Here is a 20,449-nt window from a genome sequence, read left to right on the forward strand (position 1 = left end):
ACTAAGCGCTTTTACTGAGTTTTACGAGGTTATCAATTTTTAGCTTTTGTTCATATGTAACTAGAATATTGTGCCACTGTCCTTCCTATAAGTCGGTCTTAATTAGAATATGGAAAGAAACAATGTCCCGAATTTTCCCAATGAAGAGCTCCATTAACAAGAATCCCATACTGACAGTGACCAAAAATTCGGAATGGGTTGAATAGTTCTCGATGAATTTGATCGTAATGTATAGAATTGAATTTTGAAAATTCAGGTGAAAGCCCACAAATTCTTACCAACTTATAATCCTTTTCTCCATCATCATAACCAAACCTGCCTGCTTCTCCTAAATACGAAGAAAGTAATTCATGGTCGCGATAGTATTTTCTTGAATCGTAAGATAGATTTGCCTAGTAAATTGTAAAGGAAATTTCTGTCAAATTTTAGATTATTGGAAACAAAGGCTGCAAGAAATTTCAGTATGCACGCTTAAACCAAGTGATTTCGTCTCGAACCACCACTAGAGCATCACTTAGGGTGATTGAGCTCATCCCTCTGATCATCTAAATATCGAAAAAGTTTTATAGTAGGACTATAGCAGAAACCTTTAAACATCTCTTGTGCTAGAGAGTAGCACTATACTGTATATATATTGTCTTTGCAAATGAAAAGATAGAAAACTATCTTATATTACAACCACCAAGAAGGTATAGTATTTGATATATGATTTAATCCGTGACTCGAGTGGTACAATATATACCTTTTATTTTAAATCATCGATATTTTCAGAAAACAGTTGATGAAAGTATGTAGATAGAAAAACGTGATAGGAGCTTTTGAGTCGTCAAATTGAGTCATTTATCGAATACAAGTAACATTTCACATTTTATTTATTGAAATTGAAAGAAAAAGGTAAAAAGTCATCAAAATGTATAAGAGGAACAACTAGCAAAGAAGAAACAATGATCATATAAAGTGTTAGCTATCCAAAGTGAAAGAACTTTGACTCACAACTTTTCAACAATCATTGTTTCTAGCTTTCTTCATTAGCTCACCATAGCATTCACTAACACCTCAATTTTTTTGTTCTTGGTTCTATTGATTCTTCTCTTTGTTCTTCTTGACCCATATAAGTACCCGAATCGAGTGAAACTAAGCTTTCCACATAAGGTATTGTATGAAAAAATAATGGTAATGTACATACAAAACTAAAGCTTTCTTGCTTTTTATCATACAAAACTAAAGCATTCCCAATGTTCATATGTATACCCTCGAATAGAATATCACCATTTTTATAACAAAATAGTGGTTTTGGCTTTCTCAACTCAATCCTTTCAAACCATGTCCTTTTAAAACATTCCTGTTTACTATTGGTTAACAATTTACTCCAAGACTTGCTTACTCCGTATTCCTTCATCACCCATATTTCAATAACATAATTGTCGACCCAATTAGAATAACGACAAATACAAAGATCACCTCCCATAACACCAAACGTTGATCTCAAGTTGTCATCAGAATCGTAAGGTAGTGAAAGTTCATAGAATCTCTCTTCTCCAAGGTCGAAGAAAACATTAACTCTTGAATGTTCCGACATCCAATAAAGAGCTCCATTAACAAAGATCCCGGGTGCATCGAAAAAACTATTAGGAAAGGATCGAATAGTAGTAGTTCTCCATGAATTCTTTCTTAAACTATAAACTTGAACTTCATACAGTGTTATAGGTATAGTATAATTAGTAGTTCTCAGGATTCTTACCAACTTATAATCCTTTGTTCGATTATCGTAACCAAACCCGTATTGAGCCACATCAAAATAGCTACTCCTAGGTGCCAATTGTATTTTCTTGTATTCCTTAGTGAATGGGTTCCAAATACAAATAAAATAATGATACTTTAAACAAATCAAACCATTACAAGATCCAATAATATCAACACGAGAACGAACCTTCTTCATTGGGTAATCAACTTCAATTGTCTTAAAATAGTCATGTGATAATGACATTAACATTCCAGGATATTCGCATGGAGATTGATAAAAAGAATGTGCACGTTCAAGTAAGAGACAAAATTCGTACCTTTTAGTGGCTAGGTTAAGGTGATTTTGAAGGAAATAAGGTTCTCTAAATAACTTATTCCATGACTTGCATACGCATCTAAATCTTGAGATAAATTTTATTGGTACCCATAAAAAGATATTAATAATATCATCTTCTGAGAGTATCGACATAGTCAGGACCCTTGTCTTATTCTTCTTTCTTCTTACTTGGCTTCTGATTTCAATTTGCAATTAAGAAAATTGAAGAAGGAATGAACCCTAATGGTGCTTCAACCTAGATAGTAGAGAGGTTGCAGATATTACAACCGAGTTTAATACGAACTCAAAAGAGTAGTAATTAAAATCGAACACCTATTAGGGTTTAGAACATTATAATACCCCATAAAAGGTTATTTCTGAAATAGCCCCCAACTTTATTACCAGCTTCCTGCTTAGCCCCCTACTTTATCAAAAATACTCAGATGACCCCTTTATAACTTACTGTTATATGTCCGTTACTCTCTCTCCTCCATCTCACCTCTCTCTGCCACCTCATCTTCTCGCCATCTCATCGTCTTCGGCGACCTTCAAACATTTAAAAAAAAAATATTTCCTCTCTCCTCTCTCTTTCTCTAAATTTTTTTTTCATCTCTCATCTCTCTCTCTAAATACTCCGGCAAAGGGGGTTTCCCTTCTTCGGAGGTCTGTTCGACAGGCTCCGGCGAAAGGAAACCCCCTTCGCCGGAGTATTTAGAGAGAGAGATGAATTTTTTATTGATGTATGAAAGTCTCCGGTCGGAAAATTGGCCGGCCGACGACCTTCGTCGGTGAAGACGATGAGGTGGCGAGAAAATGAGGTGGCAGAGAGAGGTGATGAGATGGAGGAGAGAGAGTAACGAACATTTAACGGTAAGTTCAAAAAGAGGGTCATCTGAATATTTTAATACAGTAGGGGGCTAAGCAGGAAGCTGATCATAAAATTGGGGGCCCATAAAACACGTTTTACCTATCACAATCAGTTTTTTAAGTAAGGAAATTACTCTAATAGGTAAATTTGACTTGTTGCAGGCGATGTCGTTTATGGGGTAGTATAATGATCTAAACCCTAATAAGTAATTTTGTTAGCGAGGTCTTCAAAAAGAGAGAAAGTATGAGATAAGGAAAACAAAAGTTTGTTTTTTATTTAAATGTGGAAACTACAAAAAAAAAAATAGTTATTTCTTTTTTAGCCCCCTACTTTGTGACCAACTTCTTTTATGGCTCTCTATTTTCCCTAAATTCAAATATGGCCCCCTATTTCTTGACCCCGTGTAACTACCGTTTAACCTATATATCTTATTCCAAAACTACCCCTACGTGGGTTACCGTAGGTAAGCATGCGTTAGTGACCTCAACCGACGTCGGCAGCTACCTAATAATGACACATCTTCTAAGGCGTCTTCTCCCAATGTCTACTCAGAAAAGTAACCTTTTGTCTCTTCATCTTATCCTTATACCCATTTTTTCTCTCTCCTTATTCCTCTTTCCTTATCTCTCTACTTTTCCTTTCTCAGAAGTCACAACAAACTATTTCTCTCTTATGATCTTACTGAATCTTCACAAAACCTTAAGAAAATGTTCTTCTACTCAGACTCCTCGGACGAGGAAGAGCGACGACGTTTTTACTCAGACTCGTCAGAGGAGGAGGAACAACGTTTTTCCGGTACATTGGATGTTCGAGTACATTACGGTGGTTTGTGGAAACATGGTGTCGAAATCTCCAAAGAAACCTATAAGGACTACATCGATGGAGATGTGTTATTGATTGAAGATATTATTGCTCCACTACCTGCTGATTTTACATACGAGGGTTTTCTGAATATGATTTTTTGTCGAGATCAAGTTGATCCACTACATTAAAACCGTTTCGTGTTTTGGATGGTGGTGGTGCGAATGGGATATATGGTATGATTTGGTGGTGTTTTGTGTGGGGATGTGGTGGTGGGAGTGTGGATCATGTGGTGGAGTCTAGTATTGGTGATGGTTTGAAGGTGGGGGTGGTGTGGTGGTGGTGCGACTGGTTTTAGGGCTAGATCTACTAGTTTTCGAGTAGATTTAGGGTTTTCTAGATTCATCGCTACAGGGTTAGGGATACTCCAAAATCGGTTCCAAAAACCTTTCTAGATCGATCTAATGGATATCTTTCAATCGATCCACTCTACTTAACGGTGGTGTCCGATTCGGATCTATTGGTGGAGCGATTGGTTTAATGGTGGTATGGTGGTGATGTGATGGTGGTGGTGGTGGGTGGTGGTTGTGTTTTATTGATGGTGATGGGTGGTGGTGGTGGAGCGATTGGTTTTTATGGCAAGATCAGTTCGTGCTTCGTGAAGGTGGTGTGGTGGTGACGTGATTTCTTGTTGTGGTGTGATGGCGACGATTCTCCAGTGACAGAGGCAGTTTTTCTGGCGGCAGCGGCGGTTTTCCGGTGACGGTTCTCCGGCAACAAGGCGGTGGTTCTCTTATAAGTTTTACTGTTATATTTTGTCGACCTTTAGGGTCTTTTCATTCACGATCTTTAGGATCTTTTGTCGGCCTATAGGGTCTTTTGTTTTGAGTCAGTGTCAAGTCAATTTCTGTCCCTTTATGAGGCACTTTATATTCGAAAGTTCTATTAACTTTACTTATATAACTCTCATGAAATTGAGGAAAGAAATAACAATTATACCATGTATCTTCGTGTTGTTCACTTATGAATGAAATCATGGTTTTTTCAAAAAAAAAATATTGCCTAATAGAGGCGTTTTGATTAATCTAGTGAGCATTATGAAAAGTTAGGATTGGCTAGTGTTCATCACCAACGATGAACACTTTCAACAAATTTTCAAAGAGGCTAGACCCCAGTTGGGAGGGAAGGTTTATACATTTCTTTGTTTGGGAAGAGGAACTGGTCTCCCTCCTAAAATGTTGTTATTTGAATGTAAGAACATTCTTAGGCCGAAATCATTTGGCCGTGTAGGGTTATATAAACGTTAGTGTGGCAACCGTAGAAGACCAAAGAATGTTGCTTAAAAAGGAAAGGTACCAGTTCACCATGCATGCATAGAAGAAAACCCTTCACATGATACGACTATGGGTGGAACAGAAGATCCCCAAATCAATTTTGGGAAGATACGGTTATGGGTGAAACCCGAGCTACTGAAGGCAATATTGGGGAAGATTATGTAATGGTTGAAAGAGAAAAAAATGAAATGAATATTGGGGAAGATACTATAATGGGTGATGTAGGTCAGGGTGAAATAGAACGATCAGTGGGGGGTCAAATTGAAATTGGGATTGATCAAATAGAAGATCATTTGTTCAGATGTAGGGGGCTAAGATGGAATTGATGAAGTAGATCGCATTGCTTGTGAAGATATAGGGGGCCAAAAAAGAACTGAAGAGCTAGGGGGCTAAGAAGGAATTGAAGAACCAGGAAACAAATTTGGTTCTGAAGATCAAGGGAGCCAGAAAGGAAGTGAAGAAGTAGGGGGCCAAAGTGGAATTGGCTCCACCAGTAGCTTCGATTGGGCGAATTTCGATTGAGATGGTTTCATGAGTGGAAACGATAACACGTGAAGGTGTACTTTGAGAGATATGGTGGGACCATCTTACATTGTTGAGACACAAGCTTCAATTGTGACAGAAGATATTGCTCTGGATACAAATGACCCACGTAAAGGCGACTTTAGAGGTGATCTTGATCCAGGTACATGCGTGGAGTCCAAACTTGCTTAAACACTTCAAGATCTGTTAGCCGACTGAGATCTTTAAGGTATTTTGGGATTAAGTCAGTAGGTTACTAGAGCGCTTCTGCCTTCCCAGTTCTGGGCGTAAGGCATCGACCGAACCTACGTGGACCCCCCTCATTCCTTTGGAGACCCCATGACTGATTTGTTCATGTTGAGGGCGTTACAGGGCTGCTTTCCTCTAGCCGAGCTCCCAGTTAGGGGAGTATGTAGCGGATCATCAAGGATTCGGCGGTCCTACTGCCTTAAGCCGGGTTTGACCCGTTGGACTTTAAGTCTGATCTTGACTCTTAGACGTTAGTCAACGTCTGGACATTTTATGCATCATCAGGACCCAAATTGGCATCCCGAGTAACTATCTCCATTATGAAGAAGTCCACCCTTGATCAAAGTCATCATGGAGAAACACCCACCAAACAGATAACGAGTATAAACTCGAGCAGAGGTCTCATCCGGAAACTCTAACAAAAAAAAGAGCTAAAGATGAAGATTTGAAAATTCAGTAAAGCAAGAGAAGAATAAAAGGGTTTAAGTGTTGACGAGAAATCTGGAACTAAAAGAGTGTATTTATAGTCATAGAGGGAGATCGAAAGATCTTCCCAACAAATGAGAAGCATTAAGATAGAGGAATAAACGTACCTCGGGAATCTCAAAGCCATAATGACTAAGAAATACTCGCGGCTCAAAACGGTCAAGTCGGAGGAGATATTAACAGAGCTCGAGGAGACGCGCAAGTTTCTTCACTTGTGAACACCACATATTCACGCATGGCAAAAGAACTGCCGTGTGCAGTTGCCCATAAGATCATCGCCGAAAACACGTTATCAGAGGATCAAATCTGGGACGTCACAGAATCACGCATGGAAAAGGAAATCAATTGCTCGGACAGAAATCGACACGTGTCATAGAAGAACAAACCACGTGTCTTTCAACAAAAACAAACATCTCTTGAAATAAGTTCTGGCAAAAATAGTCAAGTGAAGAAAACCCTATCAGCACTGATTTGAAGGAAGATTTCATAAAGCACCTCTGATAGCTCGGTACGAGTCATCTCGCGAATGTGCAACTCCGAAAAATCAAAAAAACGACCGAGCTTCAGGAAACAGCTCTGGTCCAGGTAAACCTTATGTCTTCAGGGTCTTCACTGCTTAAAAAAACACAAGTTACTTCTACTCCTCAATCTCTTTACTTTAGACGAATGAGTGGCAGGACTCATGATGATGCATAAAATGTTCAGGCGTTGACTAACGCCTGAAGAGTCAAGATCAGACCTGAAGTCCATTGGGTCAACCTGGCTTAAGGTAGCAGGACAGCCGAATCCTTGACGATCCGCCACCTATTCCCTTAACTGGGAGGTCGACTAGAGGAAACCAGCTGATGTGGCGTTAAAATCCCACATTGAGATCACTTAACTTGGATGAGTTAGTTCGTTTCGGGTTTTAATTCTAATTATTTATATGTTTTCCCTGGTAGGTAGCTTATTTGGAGTTTGACGTTTGATTTGGAATAAAACGGAGCATTTGTCACTTTTTCATCTCGTGTGGAAGAAATCGATAGGAAAGAGCACCAGGAGTATTTTGGTCATTTTGAGAAAATCAGAGGTTAGATGGGAAGCAGAGTCTATGGTGAACCCAACGGTGAAGACGGAAGTCGAATCGGAGTTGGGACGGAAAAGTTACGGAGGAAAGAAACCGAAAGACATTTTTGTCTTTTCTGAAAATTAGAAGTAGAAACAATTATGCAAGCACCCCTTGGTTACTTAAGGGAGCCCAAAATCCAAAGCCCAAAGGCCCAAGAGTTGAAAGAAAAGAGACAAATGAAGAAACTTGTAGGCACCCCCACCAAGTGACTTGATTTTAGAGAGTATTAGTCTTTGGGGTGCCTTTAGAAAAGAAAGGAGGGAAAATAATAAGCAAAAATCAGGTCATCTTCTACAATGAGGAATTAGAAGTTAGGGTTTGAGGGTGAGAAGAAGGGAGAGAGAAAGAGAAGCCGCCGGCCAAAGCTTGGCCGGCCGGGAAAACAGCGACATTAGGCTTCTAGGGTTCGGACAGAGAAGCAGCTCGGGTAGACCTACAGCTCCGGTCGGGACAGCAGCTCTTCAACAGCAACAACTCATCTCCTTCACCAACTCGGGATCTACAGCTCGGGAAAGCCGGAGCAACAGCAAGGTGCCGATTGGAACAACTCGGGTCTAGGGGTATTTAAGAACAGGAGGCAGCTCGGGTTTTCACCATTGAAGCAGCTCGGGTTTCATCGTGGACAGCAGCAACAGCTCGGACTTGAAGGACAACTCGGGACGGCAGCAGCAACTCGGGACAGCGAGTTCTTGGCTGGAATCTATCTCTGCTTTGGCCGGAAAGCTTGAATCTGGCCGGATTAGTTTGTGGTGCTTCCGGCCATTATTTTGGCCGGAAAGTTTAGGGTTTTTACTGTCCATTCCATTGATTTGATGCTCCTTGTGTTTGATTGAGTTTTCGAGTTAATACATCTAGAGAGAGAAAGCTTAAGTGAAGCTTTCATGGTGGATTTTTCCTAAAGAAGAAGATGATACTGGCTGATAAGGGGAGGTCAAGTTCTGCTGAGAGGACACCCATTGTATACTGTTAAGAGGACCCCTGCATTCTGTTACAGGGAGATCGGCAGCACTTCAACACATATATTTCCCGTCGATCTTAGTCTCGCGCCTCATCGGAATAGGGAGATTCTCACCTTAACTCGTGTCTTTCTTTGTCTTCTTCCCATTTATTATTTGTATCGCCATGTCTAGCTAGCTTTTGTAGTCAGATACTCGTGAAACATTTTTGATGTGACAAAAGAGTCTTTATTGCTTTTAATGATGACACTTTCCGGATTCTAGAGCGTTCATGTTATAGAATTCGAGTAATATACAGAGTTCGTTGACCAATCCAAGTGGGTGAAGTTAACTAACTTTTCATGCTCATAGATTATTCGTATTAGTCATTATCGATCGTGTGAATCGAAGTATCCCGCTCACTGCATTCTTGCTCGACTCTTATCCTGAGTTTCTCTCACCTTTTAGTCTAGTTAGTTTTTCTTTGTTTATTTATTTAAAATCAATCCAAAAACCCAACTTATTATCTTTTCGTTTTTAGTCTGAGTTAGTGACTGACACTTAAACCGGTGGGTTAAACTCTTTCGGTATTCGTATTACCTTCCTATCTTCGTGGATCGATCCCGGTCTTACCGGGTTATTACTTGACGCCCGTATACTTGCGGGTGGAGACCTTTTAGGGTAACCTTTTAGGCCCATCAAGTTTTTGGCGCCGCTGCCGGGGATAGGTTTAGTAGTTTGGATATTGTTTGCTTGTTTTGTTCATTAGTTTAGTGTTATTTGTTAACTTAGACGTTTTTGTTTATTTTCGTAGTTTCTGACTCTTTCTTGTTTTCAGGAACTACTTTAAGAAAAAAAGCCAAAAAGAGAAATAGGAGCGAAGGAAAAGAAAGGAATCGGAAGGAAGAACGAAACGAGAGGAGCATTCGCTAGTATCGTATTCTATCTCTTTCTTTCTACTTGTGTGTAATTGGTTGGTAGTTTACATTTATAGCTTGTGTGTTGTTCCTTGAACATTGTGAGATCATGACACGTTATTCTAACGGTTGGTCATTCCATGATGATGATGATGACCTTGAGCTGAAGAGTTCCATCATTACCCGACCTGATATGACCTTAAGAGAATACCAACAGTTGCGTAGAGCTGAGCTTAACCAACGTGGTATGACCCTAGGAGAATACCGACGGGTTAATGAGGGGAATAGGTCAATTGAGCCTAATCGACCTGGTATGACCTTCGGAGATTATCAACAAATGTGTAGAGATGATCTGATTAGTGAGAGGAATAGACCATCTGAACCTGATCGATCTCGTATGACACTAGCAGAATACCGACAGATGTATAGAGATGGTCAGATTAGTGATGGATATCGTCCGACACTAAATATGTATGAGAGACCTTATATTCCACACTATTCTGAGACCAATGACTTTAGAGGCAGGTATGATCCTAGTATATACGGAGGGAGTTATTATCAAGAGTCTTCATTTTATTACACTGGTGAGCCTTGTTATGAGGAGACTCTTGAAGATAGATCTCGATCAGAGTCCGAGAGTCGTCTTATTGAGATGATGTCACAATTTGCTACTCAAACGAAGCAGAGGATTGAGTCCTTAACTCAAAAGATAGAGACGCTCGAGTCACAGTCATTTGTCGACGAGGAAGGGGTTTCACCACCCCAAACTCAAGAGGGTACTAGGTACGATGACGAGGGTAATACGTCTAACCCTAGTACTAAGTTAAATGTCGATAAATCTACTGAGAGGACCCAAGAGCCCGAAAATATTGATGACCTTGTTTCGTCTTTACCTCAACTTTTATCGTCTCATTATGATAGGACTATACCAGACTTTGATGTTCAGGATGATGGCTCTATGAGCAAGTTTGAGGATGACACGATTATGAACTATCCGATTTTTGACACATGTAAGGAGTCAGTCTTAGATGCAATGCTAGGAAGGCCTGATATTATAACTGACTGCGAGGCTCCAGATGCCTTTGAGGATGTTGATGACATAGTAGTTAGAGACATGTTGGATAGTTTGTCAGACTATTTACCTAAGGAAACCATGGACCTTGACTTGGTCCCCGAGCCTACTGCCTTACCCTTAGAGTCTAGTTCGACTTTCCACATGATCTCAAACTCGGTTGTTGATCCCTTTTGGGACATTTCAGACGTCTTTCCAAAGACGTCTATGGACATAGTGGATATTCTGTCCACTAAGCTTCCAGATGATTTTTTGCCTTCGACTGATATTTTGACCCTTCACGTGTACGTCGATCCTTTTGATGATTTCTTTGTTGTCGTTCCTTCTATTTATGCCTACTTAGTGGACTGTGCACCCACTAAGTTTGGGGATGGCTTGTTTTCTTTTATCGTCTCATGTGCACTTTACATTTCTGATCTTTTTGTGAGACGATTAGCACCGGCATATAGCTTTATTTGGGTTGACCCCCAAAATTTCCGTCTCTTATTGTATGATCTTTGACTGATTGAGATGGGTTTTGATGTTTGTGGGTATCATCTCTGGAAACCCTCCACGAGACAGAACTCGTGCTCTTGCGAAAACAAGAGAATCAACGGCTAATTGCATAGCTCAATGCAATCGTGTGTACCCGCGTTAGTGGTCATTTTTATGGTCATGATCTTATGTGTTTCATTCTAATATTGCTTGTTGATCATAGGAGCATTTCTTACTTGTTTTGCTTCTGAGGCATAGTTTGTTCCAAGTTTGGGGATGGCGATGAGCTCGACATCAACTTGGAACCTGTTCATACACGAGTCTCGGTAGTAGTATCTTTTATCTCCTCCGGCTATGGTAATATCTTTTCATTCTTCTCTTTAAATTAATATGTCTTATCTTTTGGTGAGTATATGGTTGAAACATTGAGGACAATGTTAGTTTTAAGTTTGGGGATGGGGTATGACTTTCAGCCATGACCATGGGGTTTCAAAAGACAAGAAGGTTCGATAAATTCGACCAAATTTGAAAATTTTTGGGTAGATTTGATATGACTTTAGTGGTATGCTTAAGTATGTTGATGCATGTGTTTCAGTTTTGGTGAATGTTATGCATGTTCTTAGTCTTTTTCATGAATGTTAAGTCCTTTAGTGTTTGTTTTCTGATCATATGAGTAGCATCCTAAGGAAAAAGAAACATTTCTGAGGGACCTATACTAGTCATTAGTGGAGACTTAAACCCATGTGAGATATCTGAGCCTTTATATTGTTTTCGAGTGTACTCTTCTGCGCTAACTCTGAGTAGAATGAAGAGCTACTCAACCTCGTAACTTTTCAAAGAGCTTAGACGATCTCATGAGCTCAACTTTCTTAGCCAGTAGGAGTGACATCAGGATAGCGACCTTACTCTTGTAGTCCACGAAACCCGACAATAGTGTCAACTTTAGGGAAACGGATACTCCACCACCCATTCACATACTACTCCCGAGAATGAAGACTTGGAAAGTATAGAAAGAAGAATGTGAAACAAAGTGAGAATGAAGAAAAAATTGTTTGTTGAGAATACAAGTGTTAGTGTTCTTGTTTTGTTATGAAAAAAGTAAAAAAAAAAAAAAAAATATGAAAAAAAAGAAAAATGAAAAAAAATTGAGTTTATGGGTTATTTGTGTTTTTTATGTGTAATTGTTGTGAGAATAAAGTATTCAAGGCAGAAAGCTAAGTTTAGAAGTTGTTTGAGCGTTCTTTTTATTGAAGACGTCGACGTTCTCGGGATTTCACTACTTTCATCTCATTACTTGTATCCGTTGACCTTTAGGAAACATTGTTAGAGGGTATAGTGGGTGAGAAGGGTGAGTGATAGCCCTGTAACGCCCTTGGCATGTGCGGATCAACCCTGGGGTTTCTACAAGAATAAGGTGGATCCACGTAGGTTCGGTCGATGCCTTACGCCCAGAACTGGGAAGGCAAAAGTGCACTAGCAGCCTACCGGCTCAATCCCGAAATATCTAAGGAGATCTCAGTCGGTTAAAGATCTCCAAGCGATTAAGCAAGTTTGGACTTCACGCATTTAAAGAAGGAAACTTCTCCTAGAAGATCTATCACATTGGCAGGATATCTATGAAAGATCCTTGAACTTGGGAACTTTCATCTATCCTGGATATGAGATAAGCACAAAAGAAAAACTTCCCTCCAGGGCAATCACCACTGCCTCTTAGGCCTATAAAAGGCCCCCATATCGTCCTTCACAGGATACGATCTCTGAACCCTAGAAGATCATCATTAATTATGAGTTCTCACAACTCCCCCCCCCCCCCACCCAAAGGATCGATCAATACTCATTATTTTACTGCAAAGAGCACCCTGATTGTCTTTCCCCCTCCCCCTCGGGAATCGACGAACAGGAAAATGAGCTAGAGCAAGGAGCAGGAGCAAAGAAGCAGAGAACCAGAACTGGAAGCATGAACATCTGGCGGAATCTAACCTTACATAACAGAATATACAATCGTAACAGAGACTGTCATGCATCAACTCCCTATTTCATGCTGATATAACGGAAGGTCATTTTTTGACATAAACAATTATATAATGACTCATGAAGACTAGCATGAGAGATAAACTCCCTATTTCATGTTGATATAACGGAAGGTCATTTTTTGACATCAGCAATTAGATAATGACTCATGAAGACTAGCATGAGAGATAACAAAGACTGTTATGAATCAACTCCCTATTTCATGCTGATATAACGGAAGGTCATTTTTTTACATCAACAATTAGATAATGACTTATGAAGACTAGCATGAGAGATAAACTGATAGTGTTGTTTCTTGGGGTATAAGAAGATTGAGTATTCAAGTCAACTGCATGGGTGTATGGTACATTGGAAACCTACCAGTGAAAGTTCATCTAAAGGATTTGACGTCAGAACTCTCATTGGACAATTTGAGAGATTTCTCAAAACATGAGTGCTCCACACCGTAAAAGGAGGTTATAAAGGAGGTCGGGTAAGGCATGATAGACATGAAGCTAAGTGGGAGTACAAAAATGAAATACGCGGTAACACCTCAAGCCTTAGCAGTTGTCGATATTGTCCTCGCTTTAACCACCTCACACAGATACGAAGTTTTTTCTTGGCGAACGCACCACAAGCCTACCCATAAGACCTCGGTACTTACTAAGCTTAAGCGTACACCTATAGCCCAACCTCTAGACACTCTTGTGAGCAATGTGGGACTATTAAAATCCCCCCTCCCTAAGCAAAGAGCCGTGCTCGGCTCTGATACCACTTTGTAACGCCCCGAGCCTTATCAGTTACCGATATTGTCCCCGGTTTAAACATCTCACACAGGTACGGAGTTTTGTTCTTGGCGAAGGCACCACAAGCCTACCCAAAAGGCCACGATACTTACTAAGCTTGAGTGTACACCTATAGCCCAGTCTTTGGATACTCTTGTGAGCGATGCGAGACTATTACATATGTTCTCCTATGCAAAATTAAGATTAGTATCTCAAGGCTACTTGAGAAGTGATGAATGAAAATGCATGGTCGTGCTCAAATGGATTAGGAGTTAATCATTTGTTTTAACAGTTATCCTCTGGATCAAGAAAAGTCTGAAAGGTATGATGTATCAGATGAAATACGAAGTGACATGGGAATCAAACATTAAGTACAATTGGGAGACTGAAGGATATATCCTTCCGGTCTGAACGAGATGCCCTTCCAAAGGAGTGTTCTTCGACCAAGATGGCCATCCGCTCAGTTTTTTGAATAGGATTACGATGACTTTATATGGAAGATCATCTAGTCCGGTAAAATTAGGGATCATAATGCTTAGCTAGAAGCCAACAACGATCGTCGAATCACTTCGGTAATTCGCGGCTAAAATAGACTGGATCCTACAACGGGTTACACCAAAGAGTGGTGACTTGAACATAGAGAATTTACCAGAGGGAGCCTTGGAAAATAGATGGACTAGATCCAGTTTGATAGGCCCCAAAGGTTCGGGAAAAGTCCGAGTGAAGATGGAAATAATTGGGCCCAGAAAGGAGGCTCGAAAAAGTAAAAAGGGTCGGCCATGTGATGGTTGGATGGAGCAATGGGTTGGCCATGCCCACTAAGGGGGTTGATCTAGACGGCCACATAAGGGGAAATCCTAGATGGAAATCCCTTCCATCTAGGAATCCCAATCAGAAAGGGTTTCTGACTTTATCTTTTCTGTGGTCCATGTTGAATCCTAGTTTGAATATGATTCTGACTCTAAGATTTTCGATATAAGGACTAATTATGGAATGGAAAGGGTGTGGAATTTTCTCAAGAGAAAATCAATCTCTACAACCATCAAGTTTAGAGAGGGGTTTTAGAGAAAAGACTCCCGATTATATATCTAACCAAAGAAGAAAGGTGTTATTATTCTCAACCTTCAATAAGGTCCTAGCTGACAATAAAGAAGGGGGTTCAAATCAACCTACTCAGTGTTTCAAGTAGAGGAGCTACGTTTTGAGATCTCTATCTTCCGAAAAGGCGTTGGAACCTAGTTTGAGGGAAAGAGATTAAGGTAATCTTCTTTCCGTTTCTAGTTCATTATTAGTTCTTGCATGTGATCCTGGGTACGCTTCAATCCATTGCTGTCACTCTTGTAATGGAACACAAACCTTGTACTTGGTCTATTGGTTGGGATATGAATCTTCTTGTTGTTGCTTATGCTGTAACCTCTCTCTCTCTCCCTCTCTCAATTTTCGAACTTATTCTTCCTTTCTAATTTATACACTCTACAAAATTACAATAAATATCTATTTACCTTCTTCATTTGAAAAGCCTTTCTAACTCATTCATGTAGTTTTGTATTAAAAAAAAGAAAAAATAAGACTTCCAAATCATAAGAACGCCTAGAATTCTATTCTCTTATCTATTTACTTTTGTCCTTGAAAATCTGCACCAAAGCTCTCCCTGTTAGGGAAACAATCGGAAAATACATCGACAATAATACCACTTGTCCCAACTGCACTAGTATAGAATCTATTGAACATGCTCTTTTACACTGTGCTTTGCCTAAAAACATCTGGTTTAACTACAATATTATATCTGAAAATATTATGTCCATAGCTGACTGGATCTTCTCTTGGGAAAATAATATTCATCTTTGCTACACTAGAGAAAATATTCACTATTCGACCATTTTATGGATTTTATGGAAAGTGAGGTGTGACCATTGTTTTCAATATGAAATCAATGACCTGAATAAAATAATCAGAATGATCGAAAACTTCCCTAAAATCAATATGAAACAGGAGAAAATCAAACATACTTCTAGTGAGAAATGGCAACCCCCGCCCCAGAATTTTATTAAGGTGAATGTTGATGCATCTTTTACTAATATAACATCCAATGTGGGAATTAGCTTGATTGTTCACAATGTAGAATCGAAATTCATAGAAGCGAAAGTAAAATCCAGTAGAGCCAGAAACAGTGAAGAAGGAGAGGCGATGGCAATCTTACTCGGCCTCGAATGGGCGAAAGCTAATCAACTCAAGAATATAATTGTAGAAAGCGACAATATCAATCTCATCAAACATCTTCACAATAAACATCACACGTTACACTGGCAATCTTTAATCCACATCCAGAGAATTCGAGAAAGCAGAAAAGAATTCGAAGTGGTGAAATTCAAATATACGAAAAGAGAACTCAATTCCAGCGCAGAAAGATTAGCTAAATGGGCAAGGAAGAAAAATGTGAGCAAAGAGTGGAAGAATGTACCTTGTATTTAGTTAATAAATATTGTAATAACGCTGTTATTTAATCTATGAAAGCTAGTTCAACAAAAAAAAAAAAAAATTTACTTTTGTCCTTAAGCTATCATAGTTATACATTGAGATTTGATTTCTCTAGGATTATTTTTCTTTAGTTAAATTATTACTCCAAAAAATTGTTTATAATGTTAGACATTATCTTTTCTTTGTTTAATATATGAATGATAGAAAGACCGGAGACTAAAATTTGGCACATGTCTCCCATAATCTCAGCCACGACCCTGGTTTTCTTCAACTTCATACTGGTCTATTGCTTTGTCTTCTTACTCTTTTTGCCCCACATATCAAGTGAAATCAGGCTTTGGACGTAAATATTTGTAGAGGATCACTTTGATATACGCAGCACTTTTACGGTGTTATCACTTTTTAGCTGGTCTATAGCCTCAAATAGAATATCACCATTTTTATGACAAAATAGTGGCTTTGGCCTTGTGAAATTTTTCGTTGCAAACAATGTCTGTCGACAATTAGTTAACAATTTACTCCAAGACTTGTTTACTCCGTATTCCTTCATCACCCATGTATCAACAGTATTGTTCATCGAATTAGAATAACGACAAATAAATAAATCACCTCCCAGAAAACCAAACGTTGATCTCAAGTTGTTATCAAAACAATAAGGTAGTGGAAGTTCATAAAATCTCTCTTCTCCAAGGTTGAAGGAAACAATAACTCTTGAAGATTCCGACATCCAATGAAGAGCTCCATTAACAACGATTCCAGGTACATTAAAAGAAATATTAGGAATGGATTGAATAGTATTACTTCTCCATGAATTCGATCGTAATGTATAGACATGGACTTGATGATGAGAAATTTCAGATGAACTCGAAGAAGTAGTTCTCACAATTCTTACCAACTTATAATCCTTTGTTTGATCATCGTAACCAAACCCGTATTCGACCACATCATTATAGCAACTCCCAGGTGCAAATGGTATTTTCTTGTATTCCTTAGTGAATGGATTCCAAATACAAATTAAATTTAAATACCGAGAGAGTTTTAAACAAATCAAACCATTACAAGATCCAATAATATCAACAGAAACACAATCCAGTTTCATTGGGTAATCAACTTCAATGATCTTAAAATATTCATCTGATATTGACAATGTTCTTGTTCTTGGATTATTGTATGGAGATGGACGTAAACAATTTCTAGGTCTAAATAAGAGACGAAATTCGTACCTTTTATTAGCTAGGTTAAGGTGATTTTGAATAAAATAAGGTTCTCTAAATAACTTATTCCATGATTCCATGACTGGCATACACATCTAAATCTTGAGATAGATTTTATTGGTACCAGTGAAAAGATATTAATAATATCATCTTCTGAGAGTATGGACATCATCATGAACCCTAGATGGTGCTTCAACCTAGCTAGTAGATAGGTTACAGATATTAAGCCCTAAACAGAGTTTAATACGAACTCAAAAGAGTAGTTTCCTGAAAAAAAATTGACAAATAGTAGTTTCCTATTTAAAGCCGACTATCTATTTGGGGCGCGGGAATGGTTCCCGTAACGTGATTCCTACGAATCAGATTACGTTTGATGTTTGGTTTGACTAGGAATCGAAATTTGATTCCTGACATATTCCTAATTAGGTGTTTGGTTCGTATATGAATAGGAATGTAAATATTTGTAAAAGTTCACTTTTATGTAAAAGTTCACTTTTACCCTTACTCAAACTACATAAAATATACATCAACTTCTTTTTTTAGCATAAAATATACACGACAACTTAATTTTCATCTAAAAAATCAACACTTTACATGTTATCTTTTAATCTTCACCTTCACAACTACCTCCGACTATCACCACAACAATCACCTCGGACCAAAAATTAACATATTTATATTTTACCTCGTCATCTTAATATTGAAAAGGAAGAAAAGCAATGTTAAAGCAAATTCAAATTAAGAGATTTAAAACATAAAAAATTGCACACTTGTACCATCAAAGCCTAGTTCAAAACTTCAGAATCAAGTATCCTAAATTATAAAAACAGCCTAGACATTCTGGGGAAGAACCATAGAGCCCTTCTAACTTCTAAGAGTAACCTTTAAATTAACCACATGTTGAAAGAAAAATCCACAATTTTACCAACTACAATTAAAGAGAAAAAGAGTCTGACACTCTTTCTTGTAGTGGTAAGACATCCCTCTTAAGCTCATGAGGTCTTGGGATCGAGGTTTATCACCAAAATTTATCACTAAAATTTATCCCATGTAATTTAGGCACTAAATAAAGTAGAAATTGTCGGGTTTTAGGCCACTTTAATTATTGATTTAATTTGGGCGGTTATCGTGCTTATCACATTTTAATGATGTATTAATGCCTTGTAACGACTAACATAGATCGTGATTAATTTCTCAAGAAAAAACTTAAACAGGAAAAACAACTCGAAAACAGGAAGCGTTAGCAATGTTTCTTTTTTAAATCTCAGCAGTAGTATCTTGTTTTCCAAAGCAAAAGAACTTTAAATTACATATTTTCAACTTTTCTAGCTCTCATCACAACTTATATAACAACCACCAATACCTCTTTTTATCTTCTTCACTGTCATCTTCAACTTCTTTCTTGCCGGTTCTACTTCTTCGTCTTCTTGCTCTTCTTGTTTTTGTTCTACTTCTTGCAGTTCTTCTTGTTCTTGTTCTACTTCTTGCAGTTCTTCTTGTTCTTGTTCTTGTTCCTGTTCTTGTTCTTGTTCTTGCTCTTGTTCTTGTTCTTCTTGCTTCACATAATCATGTGAGTTAGGTGAAACTAGGCTTTCCACATAAACTATTGTACGTAAAAATCCTGATATACCGCCGCCCACTTTTATGATATTCCTAACACATTCTTGCTTTTGATTATAAAGAACTAAAGTATTGCGCGTATTCCACCATCTTGAAGAACTAGACTCAAATAGAATATCACCATTTTTACAATAAAACAATGGCTTTGTGAAATCAATCAACTTAAAAAGAGACGGTGTGGAAATGGTTAACAATTTAGTCCAAGAGTCGCTTACACCGTATTCCTTCATCACCCATATTATACCAACATTGTCGGTCTGAAGAGATTTACGACAAATCGAAAGTTCACCTCCCAGAACACCCAAAGTTGTTTTCACTTTCTCAACAGAACAAGAAGGTAGCGAAAGTAAATAGAACCTCTCATCTCCAGTGTCGAAAGAAACGATAACTCTTGAATTTTCTGACATCCAATGTAGAGCTCCATTAACAAAGATCCCTGGTACATGTAAGAAACTATAGGGAATGAGTTGAATAAAACATCTCCATGAATTTGATCTTAATGTATAGACTTGAACTTCATAAACTATTGGGGATGAATTATAACTAGTACTTCTCACAATTTTTACCAACTTATAATCCTTTGTTTGATCATCGTAACCAAACCCGTAAAAGGCCACATTGAAAAAGCTAGTTCTTGGTGCTAATGGTACTTTCTTGTATTCCTTCGTGGCCGGGTTCCAAACACAAATAATAGATTTCGACAATTTTAAACAAATCAAACCATTACAAGTACCAATAATATCAACAGAATAACAATCCATGTTCATTGGGTAATTAATTTTAATAGTCTCAAAATCATCCGATAACGATAATGATTTAGCATTATGATTTGGATATGGAGAGTAAAGATGTCTAGCTCTAAACATGAGATTAAAGTCTTGATTTTGATTAGAAACGTTAAGATGATTTTGAATAAAATAAGGATCACTAAATAAATTGTTCCACGACTTGCATACGGATTTAAAACGTAAGATAGATTTTACTGGTAAACGTAAAAGGACATTAACAATATCATCTTTTGGGAGTTTCGACCACATCATCGTGACCCTTTTTTTATTCTTCAGTTTCTGATTTCAATATGCAATAAGAAAATTAAAAAAGATTGTGATACCTGAATCGCCCTTCAACCAAGTAGAGATAATTAGTGAGGTTACAGAAATTAAATCCCAACATTATGGTTTAGTAATATATATAGATGTTGTATAGAACCCAGATTTTGGTGGAAAAATAGAAAGTGTTTTTCCCCTAATCAGAACGGAAAATAGAAAGTATTTTCCTAAACACGTTTTAATATAGTTGCCTAATTATAACAACCCCACCGTAATATAAAACAAGTTAAAAATTAGTACATGGGTTAAGGCGGTTTTTAAACTTATAGTGACAACTGACAAGTACTGAGAATTGCATTGCTCCACTTCTTCATCTCTCTCACCCGAATTTACTATTCCATTATATTGAATTCCCTCTGTCTTCTCCGCCCGAAAACTTCTTCGATGAGTCACCTCGAGTGATGTGCA

The 20,449-nt window shown here is 38.3% G+C and overlaps 1 protein-coding gene across 1 annotated transcript; it reads right to left on the reverse strand.

The window, feature by feature from the left end:
* Positions 1-892: 892 nt before the first annotated feature.
* LOC147558912 (F-box/kelch-repeat protein At3g23880-like) lies at positions 893-17,538 on the reverse strand. Its single transcript, XM_086660676.1, has 2 exons — positions 17,510-17,538; positions 893-2,315 (listed from the first exon to the last, which is right to left on the reverse strand). The coding sequence occupies exon 2, from the start codon at positions 2,210-2,212 to the stop codon at positions 1,049-1,051; it is 1,164 nt and encodes a 387-aa protein (XP_086516802.1). The 5' UTR covers positions 2,213-2,315; positions 17,510-17,538; the 3' UTR covers positions 893-1,048.
* Between the last annotated feature and the right edge of the window lie 2,911 nt (positions 17,539-20,449).

This window comes from Eschscholzia californica, unplaced genomic scaffold (genome assembly GCF_041429995.1).
Source record: "Eschscholzia californica isolate CP2 unplaced genomic scaffold, dmEscCali1.0.p SCAF_2, whole genome shotgun sequence".
NCBI classification, from domain to species: Eukaryota; Viridiplantae; Streptophyta; class Magnoliopsida; order Ranunculales; family Papaveraceae; genus Eschscholzia; species Eschscholzia californica.

Coding starts and splice junctions, on each gene's coding strand:
- LOC147558912 (XM_086660676.1), bottom strand. CDS start 2,212: ATGTCGATACTCTCAGAAGATGATATTATTAATATCTTTTTATGGGTA.